General features: G+C 41.8%; 1 protein-coding gene across 16 annotated transcripts in view; it reads left to right on the top strand.

The window, feature by feature from the left end:
- Positions 1-18,977, top strand: part of VEPH1 (ventricular zone expressed PH domain containing 1) — a 206,920-nt gene that overhangs the window by 140,356 nt on the left and 47,587 nt on the right. For all 16 annotated transcript variants that reach the window (XR_012906258.1, XR_012906259.1, XR_012906257.1 and 13 more), the window contains one exon: positions 8,804-8,938. Coding sequence is in view for 12 of the 16 variants with exons in the window: in XM_025184859.2 (XP_025040644.2) it covers positions 8,804-8,938 (135 nt within the window). In the remaining 4 variants the exon portion in view is untranslated. The remainder of the gene's footprint in view (positions 1-8,803; positions 8,939-18,977) is intronic.

Here is an 18,977-nt window from a genome sequence, read left to right as displayed (position 1 = left end):
AAAAACCAGAGCAAGGGCATCAGGGTTTGATCAGTGGTATTGATCTATTGATTAAAATTATTCTTTTGATGGCTATTTTAAATATATTTCCAAAGAAAGACCATTAATTGATCATGCTTATACATGTTTATTTGGAACTTCCACCTCTTAAGCAGCACCCATCTATCTATCTATCTATCTATCTATCTATCTATCTATCTATCTATCTATCTATCTATCTATCTATCTATCTATCTATCTATCTATCTATCTATCTATCTATCTATCTATCTATCTATCTATCTATCTATCCACACATATGAGCACAAGCATTAGCTTGAATAATTTAAAGTTATAAAGGAAAAATAAATCTGCATTTCCTGTTCAAGATAAATCGTGATGTTTTTCTTTTATTCTTAGTAAAAAAAAATCAGCTGATTATAAACTAAATAGTAGGTAATGATGCAGCATGCCCAATGTTATTGCTATCTTAGTAATTAGGGATGGAAAAGACCTCTTGGATCATTGGGTCCATCCTCTGCAAATAGAAGGCATAGTGACATAGAGGAAAAATCAGATAATAGACTAATGCTACCATTGATCTTGGCTAAATGTTTGCTGCATGAATATTCAACACCCATATGCTACGTTATAGTTCTCATGGTCTTAGGTTGTTTTAACAGATCAAGATACTCCTATATGTATGATGTCCTAGAAAGAAGTACACAAAAAAATCAGAAAATGTGAATGAGAAGAACCATTTTGATTTAACTCTTTCATTTCAAGTAAATATAGCAGTGAGCTGAGCCCTCCCTACGAGCTGCGGTCTCATTTTAGCACTGTCAGCAGCTGATTTCTGGAGGTGATCAGTGTTGTGACAGCCAGCAGGTTGTTAGGGTCTTATGGGGCAAAACCACCAATGTCACAGCTCTCTGGGTTAGCTGGGTAGAGAAAAGTGCAGTACCACCCATTGCCACGAGGATCTGGAGCTGCTCCAGGCCCTAATGTGGCAGAGCTGGTTGTCATTGAGGAATCATCACCCTGCAGGACATAGACCATAGGGAGCTAAGAGAGGAGGCACAGACCAGGGAATTCAGGTTTCTTTCATTTTGCATAGCAGAGTATATGACTGTTTGGACAAGCTTCCTTAGGCATATATGTTCAGATAGCAGAGTGGAAGCTACAGTGTGGGAATAGCAACTTTTTTATGTGAGGCTATTTCAGATCACAATCTCTTGCCCACTGTTGCCTCTGCTTCTCCACATCTAGAGAGTGCTGTGGGAGAGGGAAGGGGTGGGTGGGTGGATGTTCTGATTTGTGTGGATGTGGGCAGGAAAGATTCTGAGCCGGGTGATGATTAGTGTTGGTAACCAATGGAAGAATCCTGAACCCGGGTTGGATTCTGAGCTTGTCCTGGAGATATTTGTGTATATTCTGAGCCTTTGGGTGTCAGATGGGAGAAGGTGCCCATCTTCAAAAAAGGGAAGAAGAATGATCCAGGGAACTATAGGCCGGTCAGTCTTACCTCGGTTCCTGGAAAAATCATGGAAGGGATCCTTAAGGAATCCATATTGAGGCACTTGGATGAGAGGAAAGTGATTAGGAATAGTCAGCATGGATTCACAAAGGGCAAGTCGTGCCTGACCAATCTGATTAGCTTCTATGATGAGGTAACTCGGTGGACATTGGGAAGTCAGTGGATGTTATATACCTTGATTTTAGCAAGGCTTTTGATACGGTCTCCCACAATATTCTTGCCAGCAAGTTAAGGGATTGTGGATTGGATAAATGGACGGTAAGATGGATAGAAAGATGGCTAGAAGGCCGGGCCCAACGGGTAGTGATCAATGGCTCGATGTCAGGATGGCGGTCGGTTTCTAGCGGAGTGCCCCAAAGTTCAGTTCTAGGACCGGTTTTGTTCAATATCTTTATTAATGATCTGGATGAGGGGATGGATTGCACCCTCAGCAAGTTTGTGGATGACACTAAACTGGGGGGAGAGGTAGATACGTTTAAGGGCAGAGATAGGGTACAGAATGACTTAGACAAATTGGAGGATTGGGCCACAAGAAATCTGATGAGGTTCAACAAGGACAAGTGTAGAGTCCTGCACTTGGGACGGAAGAATCCCAAGCATAGTTACAAGCTGGAGGACCAACCGGTTAAGTAGTAGTTCTGCAGAAAAGGACCTGGGGGTTATAGTGGATGAGAAGCTAGATATGAGTCAGCAGTGTGCCCTTGTAGCCAAGAAGGCTAATGGCATATTAGGTTGCATTAAGAGGAGCATTGCCAGCAGATCCAGAGATGTCATCATTCCCCTTTATTCGGCTTTGGTGAGGCTGCATCTGGAGTATTGTGTCCAGTTCTGGGCCCCCCACTACAAAAAGGATGTGGACGCATTGGAGAGGGTCCAGCGGAGGGCAACCAAAATGATTAGGGGGCTGGAGCATATGACTTATGAGGAGAGGCTGAGGGACTTGGGTCTGTTTAGTCTGCAGAAGCGAAGAGTGAGGGGGGATTTGATAGCAGCCTTCAACTTCCTGAAGGGAGGTTCCAAAGAGAATGGAGAGAGGCTGTTCTCAGTAGTGACAGATGGCAGAACAAGGAGCAATGGTCTCAAGTTGTGGTGGGAGAGGTCCAGGTTGGATATTAGGGAAAACTATTTCACTAGGAGGGTGGTGAAGCACTGGAATGGGTTACCTAGGGAAGTAGTGGAGTCTCCATCCCTAGAGGTGTTTAAGTCTCGGCTTGACAAAGCCCTGGCCGGGTTGATTTAGTTGGAATTGGTCCTGCCTAGAGCAGGGGGCTGGACTTGATGACCTTCTGAGGTCTCTTCCAGTTCTATGATTCTAAGGTTCAGGGCTGAGCATGTTTAAGTGGTTGGCTGGACAAGGCCCAAGTGCTCACTCTGCAAAGATCTGGGAGCAGCTAAGCCACTAAGCAAGAACAAAAGGAAAAACTATGTAGCACTTTAAAGACTAACAAGATGGTTTAATAGGTGATGTGCTTTATCACCTATTAAACCATCTTGTTAATCTTTAAAGTGCTACATAGTTTTTCCTTTTGTTTTAGCAAGATCAGACTAAAATGGTTACTTCTCTATTACTACTGAGCAACAAGTGAGCTGTTGTCTGCTCCAGCTTGACTATGCAGAGCCCATGGGCAGAAAAGAAGAAATCGATTCTGCAGGCTTTTAAGGGTCTGGTTCTTTCTTGGAAGTAGTGAAGGGAAAGGGAAAGATACTAATTAGCAATTGAGGGGCAGAGAGAGAATTCAAGGAAAGAGAGGGGAAAAGGGAGAAGAAGAAGGAGAAATAGGAAAGAAAAGACATATTAAAATTAAAGGGGGTAAACAAGAAGTTGAAGAAATAGGCTGAATTTGAAAAGGGAAGTTTTTTGAGGAGAAAGAAAAGATGAAAAAGTGGCCTCAGGGAGAAATAACCTGAATACAATTGTGCATGATAGAAAAATCAGAGCCAGGGAAACAGCTGATGGAAAAGATCAGAAAAGATGTATTGAAATACATGAGAACGAGCAGAGAAGAACGATCAGAAACAAGGGGGAGATGTACTAGGCGAGTAAACAGCCTATTTCTTTATTAACTTACATACTGATGCCAAAACCACACCATCTTACTGTATGTTAACAAAATTACTTCAATCCTTCTCTGTTTCACTCTGTTGTATATTGTGAACCAATTGCAGTGATGATATCATCTTTCATTCCACCTTTATTTCCTCATGCTTAACATTTTCTTTTTATGTTTTCTTTTAAAAAACCTCTCCATGTAACTCTCTCACCAAGATTACATTGCATGTTGGCTTGACTCTTTCTGGCTTTTAGTGAGATGAGAAATATTACAAAGCTTATTGTTCTGTCTAAGCAGATTTCCCATCTCTCTTTCTTTCTGTCCTATTCCTTTTGCTTTCTTTTCCAAACTCCTAGCCCCACTCTCGAGCCTCACCTCATTTAGAACTCCTGGACCACAACCTCTTCAGCTACACTTTGGCTTTAACGTGTTTTTCACTTTCCTGTCTTGGGTAATTGCATTAGTGAAATTAAAAATGTTGTTGCCAAACTGAAACCCTTAATTTTTGGCTCATCTGAGTCATAGCAGCTTGTATACTGATGCTGTTCCTCATCTGTTTATTCTCTCCACATTTTTGATTATTCATCTTCTATGGGCTGTTGTGTACTGTGTATGTATTTTTTTTAAAAAAATCTGGAATATCCTCCCTCTATACTATGCTAGAAGCTCACAAGAGCACATTCTTCCACTGATGCACAGGAAGTCCCACGTGTAATGCCCTGGGTATCCAGAAGAGAACAGATCCCTGAATGTATAGGGCTCATCATGAGTCACCTTGCACACTCGTGCTGAGGAGAATGGGGCATAAAGCACTTTCCTGGGCCATCTCCATCTGGGCTGTGCATGTGTGTGGGTTAAGTAGTGGGCAGGCAGGACTGCAACCAGAAGTGAAGACTTGGCTCTGCCTTTCTAATGTGCTGGCTAGTAAAGCTGAGCCAGGCTAGAAGGGGATATAAACTCTGCTAGGAGGACTAAAATATTTCTCCTGTTTGGAGCAAGGGGCAAACAGGGGCAGAATGGTGATTTCACTGGTGGTAATTCCTGGTATGAGAAGACAGGTGTGTGCTAACTCTAGTCTGCTATAAACTGTGTGTAGCTATGGCAGCACAATCAAAAGGAGGGAGTAGCCACCTTCAGTATGTACCCATAGTCACAGATGGGATCATATTTGGGGTGGCTAGCCCCCTCCTTCTGCTGGCACTACCATAGCTATGTTCTATTTTTAGCATGCCAGTGCAATTAGAACTAGTGCAAGTGTGTCTCATTGAGCTGCAAATTACACCTTCCACCTTCATTTCAGTGTAAATACACAGGATTCTCATTCAGTCCCCGGTGTGCTCCTGGAGCAGTGCGAGTCCACATTACCCATTGTCCCTACCCCTTATTTCCCTAGCAGTTTATGTTCTTTTTCTATCATCTTTTACATCTCTGGCTTTGTTTCTATTCAGAATTACGGGTTAATATTGGGGTCCTTATAACTTTATTCTTCTTTTGAAGTAATTAAAGTAAAAATTACTGTTGAAGATCTAGAGCTTGATTTTGGTGCCACTGAATTCCCCTTGGCTTCAGATGTCAAGTCAGTAATATTTGGTTTTGTGTCCTTGCACATACATTGTACACAGTAGTATATAGGCTCTTCTGTGGAAAAAAAGATGGTTCTTATTATGTTGTATTCACTGTTCAAACCCTACTGTGCACTAACATGAAGTTTGTTCTATTGTAATTTACACTTTTTCATTTGTTTGAAACCCTAAAAGCTTTTATTCATTGTATATATAACCATTATTAAATCAAATATCATGCCAAAGTCATCCCTGCTGAAGGCAGTGGAATTGCACAAGTCTTGAATTTGGCAGATAATGTATTTACAATGTGCTAATAATTAACTAAATTGAGTAAATGCTATCTGTAAAAAGTCCTTTTTTGACCAAGATCCATAAAAATATTACATAGTGTTTCTAAGGAATTATCAAAGAGTTATCTTATTTTTATGAATAAATGCTATGTTTTACCATTTATTATACTTTTTTTTTATCGAGTGCAAAGGAATGGTCTCATATCTCCATAACAGATCTTGACTTCTGTCTTCTGCTCTCCCTATCATTGTGTTAGTCTTAGTTAATAATTTAAATATGCTTTTAAATCCTTGGTTGAAAGTTGTGGAACTGCACATTATTATTTATTTTATGTATTATTTATTGTTATTTCAAATTGGATGGATTTTGTGCTCATAGAGGGAGCAGAATACTTTACTTCAGATCTGTTTTGTACATCTAAAAGGAGAATGTTTTCTCCAATTAAATTATTATTAAGGACAGGAATGAAGGTAAAATAATGGATGATCCCAGAGGAAGAAAGAATAGTATTTAAGAAGTACTGACATTTTCTGAAAATGGAAGACCATAATCACCAGCTGAAGAGGAACAAATCTAGTTCAGTTTTTCAAGTCAGATTTGTTTATTTATTAAGCTTTTTCATACAGCAAATTTTGCATCAGAGGATATAGGTCAGTTCTACAGCCACATGCCCTCTGGATCAATTGGTCTCTTCATGCGTGAAACTGTATAATATGCAGGATTGAGACTGCCCACTATTTTTAAGATTGTCCAATATTTTGCATTATAAGACTCTGTTTTTAGTTGCTTGTAACTTTGCCAAACTTTAATTGTTTGGGTTGAAATTTTTCACACAAAAGTATCCCTCAAGCAGAAATTGTTTGAGAAAATGTAAGCCAAAATGTTTCAGCCATGTCTAAGAATGTGTCTTGGAGAATATAAATTCAGGACAATGTAGCACTTTAAAGACTAACAAGATGGTTTATTAGATGATGAGCTTTCGTGGGCCAGACCCACTTCCTCAGAGGAAGTGGGTCTGGCCCACGAAAGCTCATCATCTAATAAACCATCTTGTTAGTCTTTAAAGTGCTACATTGTCCTGCATTTTGCTTCAGCTACCCCAGACTAGCACGGCTACATTTCTATCACTATTGGAGAATATATGTTGTTTTGCCCATATTAAAAAATGTATGGTAATCTTTTCTTTGAACCACTCTGGCACCACTCTATTAGAAATTTGGCAAGGAGTGGCCTTAATGTCAGAGATGTGCCTTTTGCCATTCCTATAAAAATATGCCTGAATTTGGCCAAATTCTGACTGTTTGAAAAATCACCATTCAACCATCACCATTAGAAACTTCTGGTAGATTTTAACAGCTGACTTGCCTAAAACTTGCATCTACATGGGGCATATTCCAGCCCAGATCTGAGCAGGCTTTCCCTGCAATTGCATCTGTAGACTCCTTTGGTCAGGTCTGGCTAGGATCAAGTACCAGAACTGAAAGCAAGGATCTATGTCTTTTGAGCACTCAGTGACCCCTTTGCTGGATCCAGGCAGCATGGAGGAACAAGCTCCCTGATTCAAATGCTGAAGAGGCATGAGCCAGACTTGAGGCTGTGTGTGCAGGGAATTACATTGGAGCAAGGATCCTGTGGGAGGGAAAGTGCATGACTTGGAGGTTGTGGGGTTGAGAGGGAAATTGGAACTGGTTGTTGGGGTGAAGAGAGAGACCTGGAGCTGGAGAGGAAGACTGGGACGGGGTGGGCGAAAAGACAGGGTTTGGGAGATGGGGCAGACTGAGACTGGCTGGAAGAGGAGATTTAGACTAGTGGGCCAGGATACCAGGCTGGGGGACCACAGAAGGAAATGGGGGAAAGAGAAGAACTGAGACTGGATGAGGAGATGGAGGAGCCTGGGACTGGCTGGGCAAACAGTCTGGGACAATGAGCCAATCTGGGGAGCGAATGTGGGACTGTAAGCTAATGGGGACAGGGAATGAGTGTGGAGGGGAGGGATGAGTGGAAGCCAAGTGACAGGAGGGAGACAAATAAGATTAGGAGCCAGGAGGAAGGGAATAGGATTCGCTGGGCAAGAATACTGCAGACAAGGAACTAGGGAGACAAGGAATGGGCATGGCTGGGCTTTGAGACTGGAATGGAAAATGTGAAGGGAAAAATTAGGTTTTGATGTGCAAGGAGGCTGGGATAAGAAGTTAATTTTTTCTCTTCACTGGGTTTTCAATGTGCACATTTGCTAAAAGAGACATAAAGCTACTATTAAGAGTTCTGGTACTGCTACTAAATATACACCTCTATTCAACAGTAGGTCAGCATCATTAACACCACGTTTCTGACACGCAAGGAGGTAAAGTGACTTTTCTAAAGTTACCTGTGGTCTAGTAGCAGAGCCAGGAATAGAACCCATGTCTTCTAAGTCCGGTGTGCTTTCTATCACCAGTACCACTATACAGGCAGTCCCCGGGTTACGTCAGTCTGACTTAAGTCGGACCCCTAGTTACGAACTGGGGGGGGGGCACAGCCAGTGCGGGGTGCCTCCCCCACTGTCGCCGCCTCCGCTTCCCCCCAGCAGACCAGGGAGACGTGGAGCTAGTGCCCCCCCCCAGCAGACCAGGGAGATGGGGAGTGGCTTTTCTCGCCACGGAGGACGCGGGCAGCGGGACCGCCGAGACGCGCCGCAGTCCCGCCACCCGCGTCCTCCGCGGCGAGAAAAGCCGCTTCACATCTCCCTGGTCTGCTGGGGGGGGGGCGCAGCTAGTGCGCCACCCGCCCCCCCCCAGCAGACCAGGCTTTTCTCGCCGACGCCTGGGGTAGAGCAGCTGGGGTGCTGCCGGGTTGGTCCATTAGCGCCGAGGAGCAAAAAAATGAGCCCCCAGCTGCTCTGCCCCAGGTGTGTCCGATTCAGCTGCTGCTGGTCAGTTTCAACAGCAGCTGAATCTGGACGCCAGTTCCGACTTACATACAAATTCAACTTAAGAACAAACCTACGGTCCCTATCTTGTACGTAACCCGGGGACTGCCTGTATACTAGGGCTATGTGTGCACATGCAGGACAGTAGCTGTATGCCGTGTGTATATAGCAGACTAGCTTATATAAAAAAATTTAATGAGTCAAATGTCTGTGAAACCAGGTATTGTGCAGAGAAATTATCTCAAAAGAATACACAGGAATTATTTGATTGCACAGATTTATATACTTTGCATTGATATGAATCAATGTAAACCACACTGATTTTTTTAAATATCAGTATCTAACATTTTGCTCTTGATATTAGACACAAGGATTGTGATTACTTTGTGTAGTTGTATCATTCTGAACCAACAGCAGTACAGTTTTTAAGGACTCAAATTAAATAATTTTTCTTTTCAAATATTTTCTCCAGAACTTGTTTCCACAACCCTTGTCCATACAAAGTAACTCTCTGCATGTCCTTAAAAACCTGTGGGAGAAGACACAGCTGAAAGGAACACACAGTTTTGAAACGGCAATGATTCAATCTACATTTCCACATCAGAAGGTAAACATATATTCTCTGGTGGGAGAGGGGAGGGATGACTTCAGTAGATGTGATGGCTTTATACTTTTATGTTTTCTTTACTACTGAAAAACAAAACTCTTACATGTGCACATGTGTGCACACGCATAGTATTAACAAATCATAAATATTTTAGCAATTAAACATGGGCCCTAATCCTGCTACCAAAGAAATCAATGAAATTTTGATGCTGACTTAAGTCAAAGCAGGGCCAAATGTAGGTGGCCTCTGCTCCTTATTTCCAGCTACTGAATCGCATTAAACAAGGACAAAAAATACTTTTTTGATATTACTTTTCCATGTGAGCAATTGCTGTGTTGCCAAAAAGATGCTAAGGATTTGCACTGTGGAAAGGAGGTGGCCCATGACACTGAGAACAAGATGGGATGTGGACAACAGGTGGGCTGTTCAAGATGCCCTAGCAACACAAGTCCCAATAATTTTCAATCTTTCTACTAAGAGGTGATCTGAATTAGGAAAATGTTTGAGAAGTACTGTTTTCATCACTGGTAAATTACAACCTGTTTCCACTGTCTTGTTCTGTGTATGTTTGTATAGTGAAAAGAGATACCGAGTAATTTTATGTCACTAAACTTCTTTTGCCATCAGTGCTGTGTAGCTCCGATCTTCTCTAGAGATATTTTCATTTATTACCTTGCCAAGTCCTCTTCACCTAGTTTAATCATGTGGCTGCCTATGGTTTGTTCACGGTGTAGGTGTAGGGGGTCTCTCTCTTACATAAACCCCATCCAGCTGGTAATGGGATTGACCAGTGATCAGCAAGAATTTTATTTCTGAGCTCTGTAGTGAATCCATAAATGTGTCATTTCGTATAGTACTTTGAAATGCCTCCAGCTTTCACTAAGCCCTTACACATGCTTTAGAGGAGTTGATAATGAAGTGAATGAAAACAGTTGATGGTACATGTAGATTTTTTCCTATGTAAATACATAATTTTAAAGGATAGAATCAGAATAACTGCCATGAGGGACTATTTAGATTCCATGTGGAAATTTCACACAATTGTGCACAATGACTTGGATGCTATGAAAACAAGGATTATTACACACTGCGTTCTTAACATTTATCAGTTTAAAAGATTTTTCTAAACTATTTACTGTTTCAGAATTGTAGGGTAAACTGTTTCAAAGCTATTAATCAGACTTCATGGAAAGGACCAGTAAAGGATTTTAAAACAAGGAGTTGAAATATTCTTGAACATGTACCATTTTTTTCACTTAAGCTAAAATTGGATGAACTAAATTGTCAGATGTAGTTTTAAAATTTTCTTTCTCAGGCTCAGAGTAAGTATGGAAAATATCCATCTGAAAGTATTATTTGACTAAAGTTATGACGGTTGAAAATATGAGTTGTTAACAGAAACATCTTCTGAAACTTAAGGTGGTAGCATTACGTTAGATATCCTGATGCAACATATACCAGTGCGTGCACATCTTATACAGTATTTGCACATACAGATTCTTTACATTCAAAATTACATAAAAACTAGATTTGAATTCTTTATTCCCAAATCACAAAGCTGGTAGCAGCTCATTTGCTGATATTGGAGTAACTGGCACAGTACTATGAACTAGTAGGAGATCTGAGACCTCAAGTGATGTGAAGGTACTTCTGGCTGCCTTTTTAGACACATATTGAACCCCAACATACAGACTGAAGAACTGGGATGTGCACTGGGTAGATTCATGGAGTTCAGTAGGGTTTGCAGTAGAACCACATCATGGCCAGCTACAGTAGTCCCCATGGCCAGGGCATTGCCTTTCCCTATGAGGATTGGCCACTAGCTCTATATTAGCTCCTCTGCCCAAATTCCTCTCTCCATGTATCTACCATGAGCCCATGTCAAAGCTAGGTCAATAGCAGCTAAGCTAGTAGTCAAAGCCAGAGTTTGCAGTCATGAAGCAGGAAGATCAGAACCATGAGTCAGGAACTGGTCAGGCCAGATCAGCACACAGGAGGGTAAGAGGCAGGAAACCCACTGGAGGTCTGGAACAAAAAGCCAAATGCCAAGTGTCAGGTTGGGGTGGGATACCAGGAAATCCAGGAGCCAGAGCCCACTTGTTCAAGCACCTTTCTGTTCCTGCTGCTGGCTTAAATAAGACCAGTGGTTCAATGAGCCATACCAGGGCTCTGCCAGTCACATCCAGCAGACATTGTTAGTCTTGCGTATTCTTCGCTTAATCCTATTACTCCTATTCTTTGGAGACAATTTCATCATTTTTTTTCAATAGTACTTTCTTCTTTCCAGTAATGGGACAGTACTGTGATGGGCTGAAATCACAGAAGTCCCCTTAGGGTTGTCCTCTGGTATGCTGATCATGCCACTGACACACACACACCCTTCCTGCTCCCTGGGGCATTCCACCACCCTGCCCTGCTGGGCCAGATACTTTGGTCTTCCTGCCGGACAATGCATAGAGTTGGGGTTTTGAACCCCCTGCAGGGCAGCACAGACAGTGAACCACTTCAGCTCTGTTCTCAGGTCTCAGTACTCAGGAAACAACCAACCCCCAAATGGGACCAAACCCCCAAATAAATCTATCTGACCCTGTCTAAAAGTTTTACACAGAGGAAGCTCATAAGGTCAGCCCCTTATGTAAATGAAGGAGAGAAATGGACAGTAGTTGCTTACCCCACTCCTGGTAATAATTATTTACACAGGGCTTGCAGATAAAAAAAAGTTTTTTATTACGTCTACAAAATAGGATGTAAGTGGTTGCAAATGAAAACAGTCAGATCAAAGTAAGTTACTAAATTAAAATCCACAAAAAATGCATAGCTAGTTCTAATCCACTAAGAAACTTGTTACATGCAAATTCTTACCCTAACAGCTGTTCTTATTTCAGATAAAAGCTTCAAATCAGAGTTGATCTTTCACTCTGACTTGGGTCCCCAGCTTCTTCAGGCAGTTTCAAAAGTCAGCTGAAAACAAAGGATGATTGCTTTCCATTGCTTAAATTGACTTGCTCCCATGGTAGGAAATCTTTGTTTTGCGTCCCCCATCCCCAAGGAAAATTACCAGGTCCAAGATGGATTCCAGTACCAGGCAGCATGGTCACATGTTTTTCTAGAACCAACTACAATTTGGATTTACAGGACAAACAAAGCTATTCACAGGTTGTATAATTGATTACTGAGCCATCCAGATTCTGGGGCCTCAGTAATAACCCTCATTAGCACACTTAAAATTATAAACAGATCCCACACTTTATATTTCTAACTTCATATACAAGAATGATACATACACAAAAATTGGATATACAAATACAGCAGATTGGATCTATAGAACTGATATGTTACATGAGCTGTTTTGCATAAAGCATCTTTGAGTTATGCATATTCATAAGTCAAATTTCATAAGGATGTAGGGCTGTGAAAAGTACATAAAGTACCTGTAATATTAAAACACAGATCCCTACCATGTAGAAAATGAAACTTTGGACACTTGATATGTTATAGAATTGCACAATTAGGATGCTGGATAACAATCAAGTAGATGCAACACACTAAAAACTTAATTTGAGATTTTAAAACTGAGACTCATGCTGTGCAGTATTTGTCTGATTTCACTTCCTTTATTTTTGGTTTGCTTACTAGTAGGGTAAGGTTGATAGAGCCTACTGCTGCTCCTATCAACACTCTCATTGATTTCATTGGCAACATTCTCACTGACTTTTCTATGAGCAGAATCTGAACCCATAGTTTAGGAGATTTCTTTTTATTTCTTGTGTAATTCAGAGACCAAGAAGAGTAGCTAGAGTCAGGTGTGATGCTATTGGTCCATTGCAGGTTTTTCATTGCTTCTCAAACATGACGGGGGGTGGCTGTAAGAGGTGCAAGAGTGTGGCTGTACACACACACACTCTCCTCAAAGCTTGCGCTTTTTCAGAAAATTTTACTTCAGTTGGAAAATTTGCCTTACTCTGTTTATAGGGCCAACTGTGCAAGACGCGATGTACTCTCAGTGACGATAGTGGAAGCTGAAAACTCTCAAGCACATTGTGCAGAAGGGTTCCATAACTTTTCTTAAAAGCAATTGTGTGTTAGAATGTTTAACTAACTAAACTCTTAGTCACTTGAGTGTACCAGAAGAGAGGATGAAGTGCTCAGTTATACAAGCTTTCTAGCACTACCTCTGAAAATTCTGGTAACAGATCAGCATATTAGGCTAGATTTCCATCTGATGTAAATGAATAGATACATCAGTTTATACCAGCTGATGATCTGTCCATGCAATTTCTGCAGGTAGAAAGACACTTTAAAAGAAATATTAATATGGAAAAATAGATTTAAAAATAAAATCCCCTTTCCTCCCTTACCATGCACAGGGACATCCTCCCAGGTTTATTTCATTAAAAAATTCAGGGAGAAAAGTGTCTTTACCTTTTTTTTTTCTTTTCTATTTATGGGTCCATCACAATGTAATAAAACATGTCTATTCCAGCACCATTCTGTACATTCCATCACAGATAGGCACATGTTCTATATCAGCTTGGGAAATTTAGAAACTCTGGGTTTCTGAAAATGGTTAAAGAAACCACTGTTTTCCTGGAATAATGTAGGCTTCACTGTCCTCTAACAAATTCTAATAGTTCAGGGGTATCCTTATTAGTCTGTTTGAGTAAAAACAACAAGTCCAGTGGCACAAACAATTGTATTATGGCCTAAGCATTTGTGAGTTACAACGCACTTCATCAGATGCATGAAATAAAAGAAAAAGAAACAGATAGTAGAGATATAGAGATGGGAGTGTTACATCAGAGCTAATTTAATCATGTGGATGTTGATAATAAAGTGAAAATACCTACAGCAGAAAATTACTTATTGCAATGAGTGATAGAAATGTAGCCGTGTTAGTCTGGGGTAGAGAGCCATTCCCAGTCCCTGTTCAGATTCATTGAGATGGTGTCAAATTTGCATATGTATTCCAGCTCAGCAGTTTCATGCTGCAGCCAGTTTTTGCTTGAGAAAGTTTTTGCTTGAGAATTGCAACTTTCAAGTCTGTAACTGTGTGTCCAGGGACGTTAAAATGTTCTCTCTCTGTTTTTCGTATGTTACCATTCTTGATGTTTGATTTGTGTGCATGTATTCTGTGACCTAGAGATAGTTCAGTTTGTGCAACATACAAGGAGGAGGGGTATTGCTGGCACATGATGACAGATATCATATTAGTAGATGTGACGGTGAATGAGCCTGTAGCTTTTTGAAACATTTTTGCAAGTAATTGGTAAGTGGGTGGATAAGATCTTATTTATCCAGTCGATCAGTTTCTTGGTATTTGAAAGTCTGGAGACATGGTAATCTCTGTAGAATCAATCAGAATATATGTCTCTACTAAAGAGAAAGATTAGGAGAGTAGCTGCATTTAATAACATTTAATTATAATAATATGCATTTAATAAATATGCTTTATAGGAACAGTTGAGGATGCAGTCAACAGGCACTAATGCTCTAGGTATCTATTTTGCTATGTATGTGTGCATGTTTTGCATTAGGGATGTAATAGTGTGGTCAATTAACCAATTATCTGTTAAGCAAAAGTTTATAGGTTAATGCTATAGACTACACGCATTTCTCTCCCAGCCCCCTGGACAGGGGCTGCTGCCACACTGCACTGCTGCCTCCAATCCAGGGTAACAGGCAGCTAGCCCACAAGGGGAGCTGGTTTTTAAACTCTCTCTCTTTGTGGACCAGCTCCTGCTTGGCACCTCATATGGAGAGATGGGGACTCCTCGTGAGTAGGGCCAAAGTGCACTGGCTACCTAGCCCGTCCCCCAGGGCCTATAGAATAGTCAACTAACCAATAAGAATTCATGAGGTTACTTAACTATTCAGTTAACCAATATTTAACATCCCTACTTTGCACTCTTCCATTGTGATATAGGGATGCCAAAGAGAGATCCAATTTTTCTCTTCATTGGCACACTAATGCTTTCTGATCCATTAACTGGCTGCAGAGAACAAGTTTAGGTTTTTGATAACATGCTTCTCTCTTAACACACTTAAATATTGTTTGGAAAAAAATTCCTTAGTCATAGTGTTGTTTGTTGGATAGGGAGCCATCAGAGCTGGGTTTTTCTAATCTTGACTCTGTGAGTGGCATATTAATGTGATTTTAGGGTATGTCTACACAGCAGGGCTAAAATCAGAATAAGCTACACAACTTGGCTTTTGGCGCTGTCAACACAGCAGGAAGTCGAAGGAAGAATACTCTTCCTTTGACTTCCCTTACTCCTCATGAAATCAGGGTTACCATGAGTCGAGTAAGAAGCCCTCTAGCTCGACATTAATTTGAATAACAAAATGCGCATCTACCTTACAAGCCTTTATTTTGAAATAATGCTACTGTGTAGACAGAACCTGGATGACTGAAATACTCAGTCTGTCAGGGTATGTCTACACTACAAAGTTAATTCGAACTAACAACCGTTAATTCGAATTAACTTTCATAGGCGCTTCACAGGCAAACTGCTAGTTCAAACTTCATTCGAACTAGCGGAGCGCTTAATTCGAACTAGAGAAACCTCATTCTACGAGGACTAACGCCTAATTCTAATTAAGTAGTTTGAATTAAGGGCTGTGTAGCCACTTAATTCGAACTAGTGGGAGGCTAGCCCTTCCCAGCTTGCCCTGGTGGCCACTCTGGGCACAACCAGGGAAACTTGTCTGACCCCTCCTGGCCACGGAGCCCTTCAAGGGCCACGGTCTGGCTACGGTGCCCGTGCCTGGTGCAAGCCTGCCAGCACCCAGCCAGCAGACCCTGCACCTGGCACGGCACAAGCCAGCCATCCACTGCCACCCAGCCCTCCGCCTCTTCCCAGGACCAGGCTGGTGGCTCCCAGGAGCCTGCCCGGGGCTGCAAGAGGCAGGCGCCTGTCTGGTCTAGTGCGGAGATCGTGGACCTCATCCAGGTTTGGGGGGAAGCCTCCAACGTCCACTACCTCCGCACTAGGCACAGGAAAGTGGCCCTCTAGGGCAGGATAGATGCCAGCCTGGCCACCAAAGGCCACATGCAAACCCAGAAGCAGGTTTGCATGAAAATCAAGGTGGTCCAGTGAGACCCCCGACCCTGAGCCCTGAGCTTAGAACATAAGAACATAAGAACAGCCATACTGGGTCAGACCACAGGTCCATCTAGCCCAGTAGCCTGTCTGCCGACAACGGTCCACACTAGGTACCCTGGAGGGGATGGACCGAAGACAATGACCAAGCCATTTGTCTCGTGCCATCCATCTCCAGCCTTCCACAAACAGAGGTCAAAGACACCATTTCTACCCCCTGGCTAATAGCACTCCATGGACCCAACCTCCATGACTTTATCTAACTTCTCTTTAAACTCTGTTATAGTTCTAGCCTTCACAGCCTCCTGCAGCAAGGAGTTCTACAGGTTGACTATTTGCTTTGTGAAGAAGAACTTTCTGTTATTAGTTTGAAGCCTGCTACCCATTCATTTCATTTGGTGTCCTCTAGTCCTTATATTATGGGAACTAATGAAGAACTTTTCATTATGTACCCTCTCCACACCACTCATGATTTTATAGACCTCTATCATATCCCCCCTCAGTCTCCTCTTTTCTAAGCTGAAAAGTCCCAGTTTCTTTAGCCTCTCTTCATATGGGACCTGTTCCAAACCCCTGATCATTTTAGTTGCCCTTTTCTGAACCCTTTCCAAGGCCAAAATATCTTTTGTGGGGTGAGGAGATCACATCTGTACACAGTACTGAAGATATGGCGTACCATAGTTTGATACTTCCCCTCCTCCTTCTTCCCCTGGCTCCCCCCTTCCAGCTTCCTCCTCCCCTCTCCCACCCTCTCTCTTCCCCTCTCCCACCTCCTTTTCCCAGTCTCCCCAGAGGTTAATCTTCCCCCACCCCGAGTTTTGTTAAATAAAGAGAGTTTCTATTTTTGAACACACGTGTCCTTTATTTTGTACATCAGGAAGGGGGGCTAGGGAAGGGTAAGTGGAAGGAGGTGAGGGAGGAATGGGGTACGAGCCCCTGATGGGGAGGACTGGGGTGGCTCTGTGGGCTCCTCGGGGTGGAAACTCTCCTGCAGTCCCCTGATTGACCCCCCCGGATGGCAGCTTGCGGCAAGTGCAGCCAGGCTGATGGCCGAGTGCTGTGATGTGCCGAGTGTGGGCATTCAGGGCACTGCAAGCCAGGACTGCTTTGCTGTCCCTCATCGAGGTAGACAAGCAAGCGGGGAACCCTGAGAACTGTCTGTCCGGGGTGGGGGTCGGGTCCCTTTAAGCACAGCCCTCGGCTAGCCTGAGACAGCAGCTCCCCGCTCTAAGTCCTAACGTGATGCCCTGCTGGCACTGCTTCCGGCCAGCCTTAACTTTGGTTCAGGGTCCACTCAATGTGGACATTTTAGTTCGAATTAGCAAAATGCTAATTCGAACTAGTTTTTAGGTCTAGATGCACTAGTTCTAATTAGCTTAGTTCGAATTAACTAATTCGAATTAAGTTAGTTCGAATTAGTGCTGAAGTGTAGACATAGCCTCAGTTTCCTCTCCTGCAAAAAGGGTATTAAGGCTGAAATGTTTGCATGGTGCTAGGTATCATTATTTTGTTGCCCAAATAATAATCACAGATTCTATCACCTGCAGAAAGCGGAGCAATTTTCTATAAATAGCAATACCCAACAATTCAGAGGAAGGGCAGATAACTTGCATTAAGTATTAAGAGTGGATGAAAGATCCATTTGCCTTTAACAGCCAGTTGGCTTACACTCTTCCCTGGGCTCTTCAGGGGCGTCCAGGTAGCCTGCTCACTTTTTTCATTGGGAGGCAAGTTGATAACACCATTCTCCCATGAAAACCAGGAAAGCATCATTTTGGATGAGCAACTTGTTGGAAACAATTCAGAGAAAACTCTGTGTCATGTAGCTGCTGCTGCTGGTTTGAGCTCTTTAAAACACTTTATCTCTGGATCAGTGTTTTGAATGAGCAAATCAATAAAACCACTGAATGCAGTGGAAGTTTTCTGAGCTAAAGGGGTGTAAAAAAGAGAACAGTTATCATGTGTCCAATGCACTCAGTCCACCTTTGAGACATAATGTGGCTGAGGGAGATGTATCAGTCACAGATACAGGTGAACTGAAACCTTGTCCAGAAAACTGAATTTAGGGTTTTCTAGGAGTTAAGGCCTTTAGATTCCTGTTGAAATGGTTAATGTTGCTGGGATTTTATTGTATATTAATGAAGTCTTAGGGAGTCTGAAGCCCAGGTAGAGGTCTTTTTAATTAAATCTAAATGAATAAAAAGAAATAAGTGCTATTGTTACTGATACCAATGTATTAATTTATCTTATTTTCTGTCTTGTTATTTTGTTTGAATTACTTTTTCTTCGTGAGATTTACAGTTGCTGAAATTAACATTTTATAAAAACCAGATTAACAGAATACTTTGACAATGCCTACATAGTTGTTGTGCATTCAGATGATACAATATCAAGATATTGAGCATGAAGGAGATGCTCAGATTTTGGTAACTATTCATTTCTTATTCTTAATGAATGCTTATTCTCAATAAGTTTTCCTGATTATAGTGTCACTGAAAAATGAAAAATATGCAAATTTGAAAACATATTAGTAGCTAGGAATATTATTCCTCTTCTAGTAGTGAAGATGAAGGGGTATTTGGTTATTAAATAATTATTCTTTTTACCCTCTTTTTTATCAAATGTTTTGAGATCCATTGGTGAAAAGTGCTAATGTTATTGTTAGTTTTCATTATTAGTGTTATAGTAGCATCCAAAGGCTCCACTAGAACCAGGAACCCTTTGGGATGAGTGCTGTACACACAGGTAGGGTGTAATCCTGGCCCATTGGAGTCGATGGGAGTTTTCTTATCGATTATAATGGAGCTGAGCTGTCACCCATTGTAAGAGTCCTCTACTGCCTTAAGGACCATACGGCAGATGAACAGTCTGCTCTCCTTTGCACTGATGTGAATCCAGAATAAGCTTATGTAACTAAATTTTGTTTTTCCTTAAATATA

This window comes from Pelodiscus sinensis, chromosome 10 (assembly GCF_049634645.1).
Source record: "Pelodiscus sinensis isolate JC-2024 chromosome 10, ASM4963464v1, whole genome shotgun sequence".
Lineage (NCBI taxonomy): Eukaryota > Metazoa > Chordata > Testudines > Trionychidae > Pelodiscus > Pelodiscus sinensis.
The sequence above is the reverse complement of the archived record's forward strand: the minus strand, read 5'-3'. Positions and strand labels throughout refer to the sequence as shown.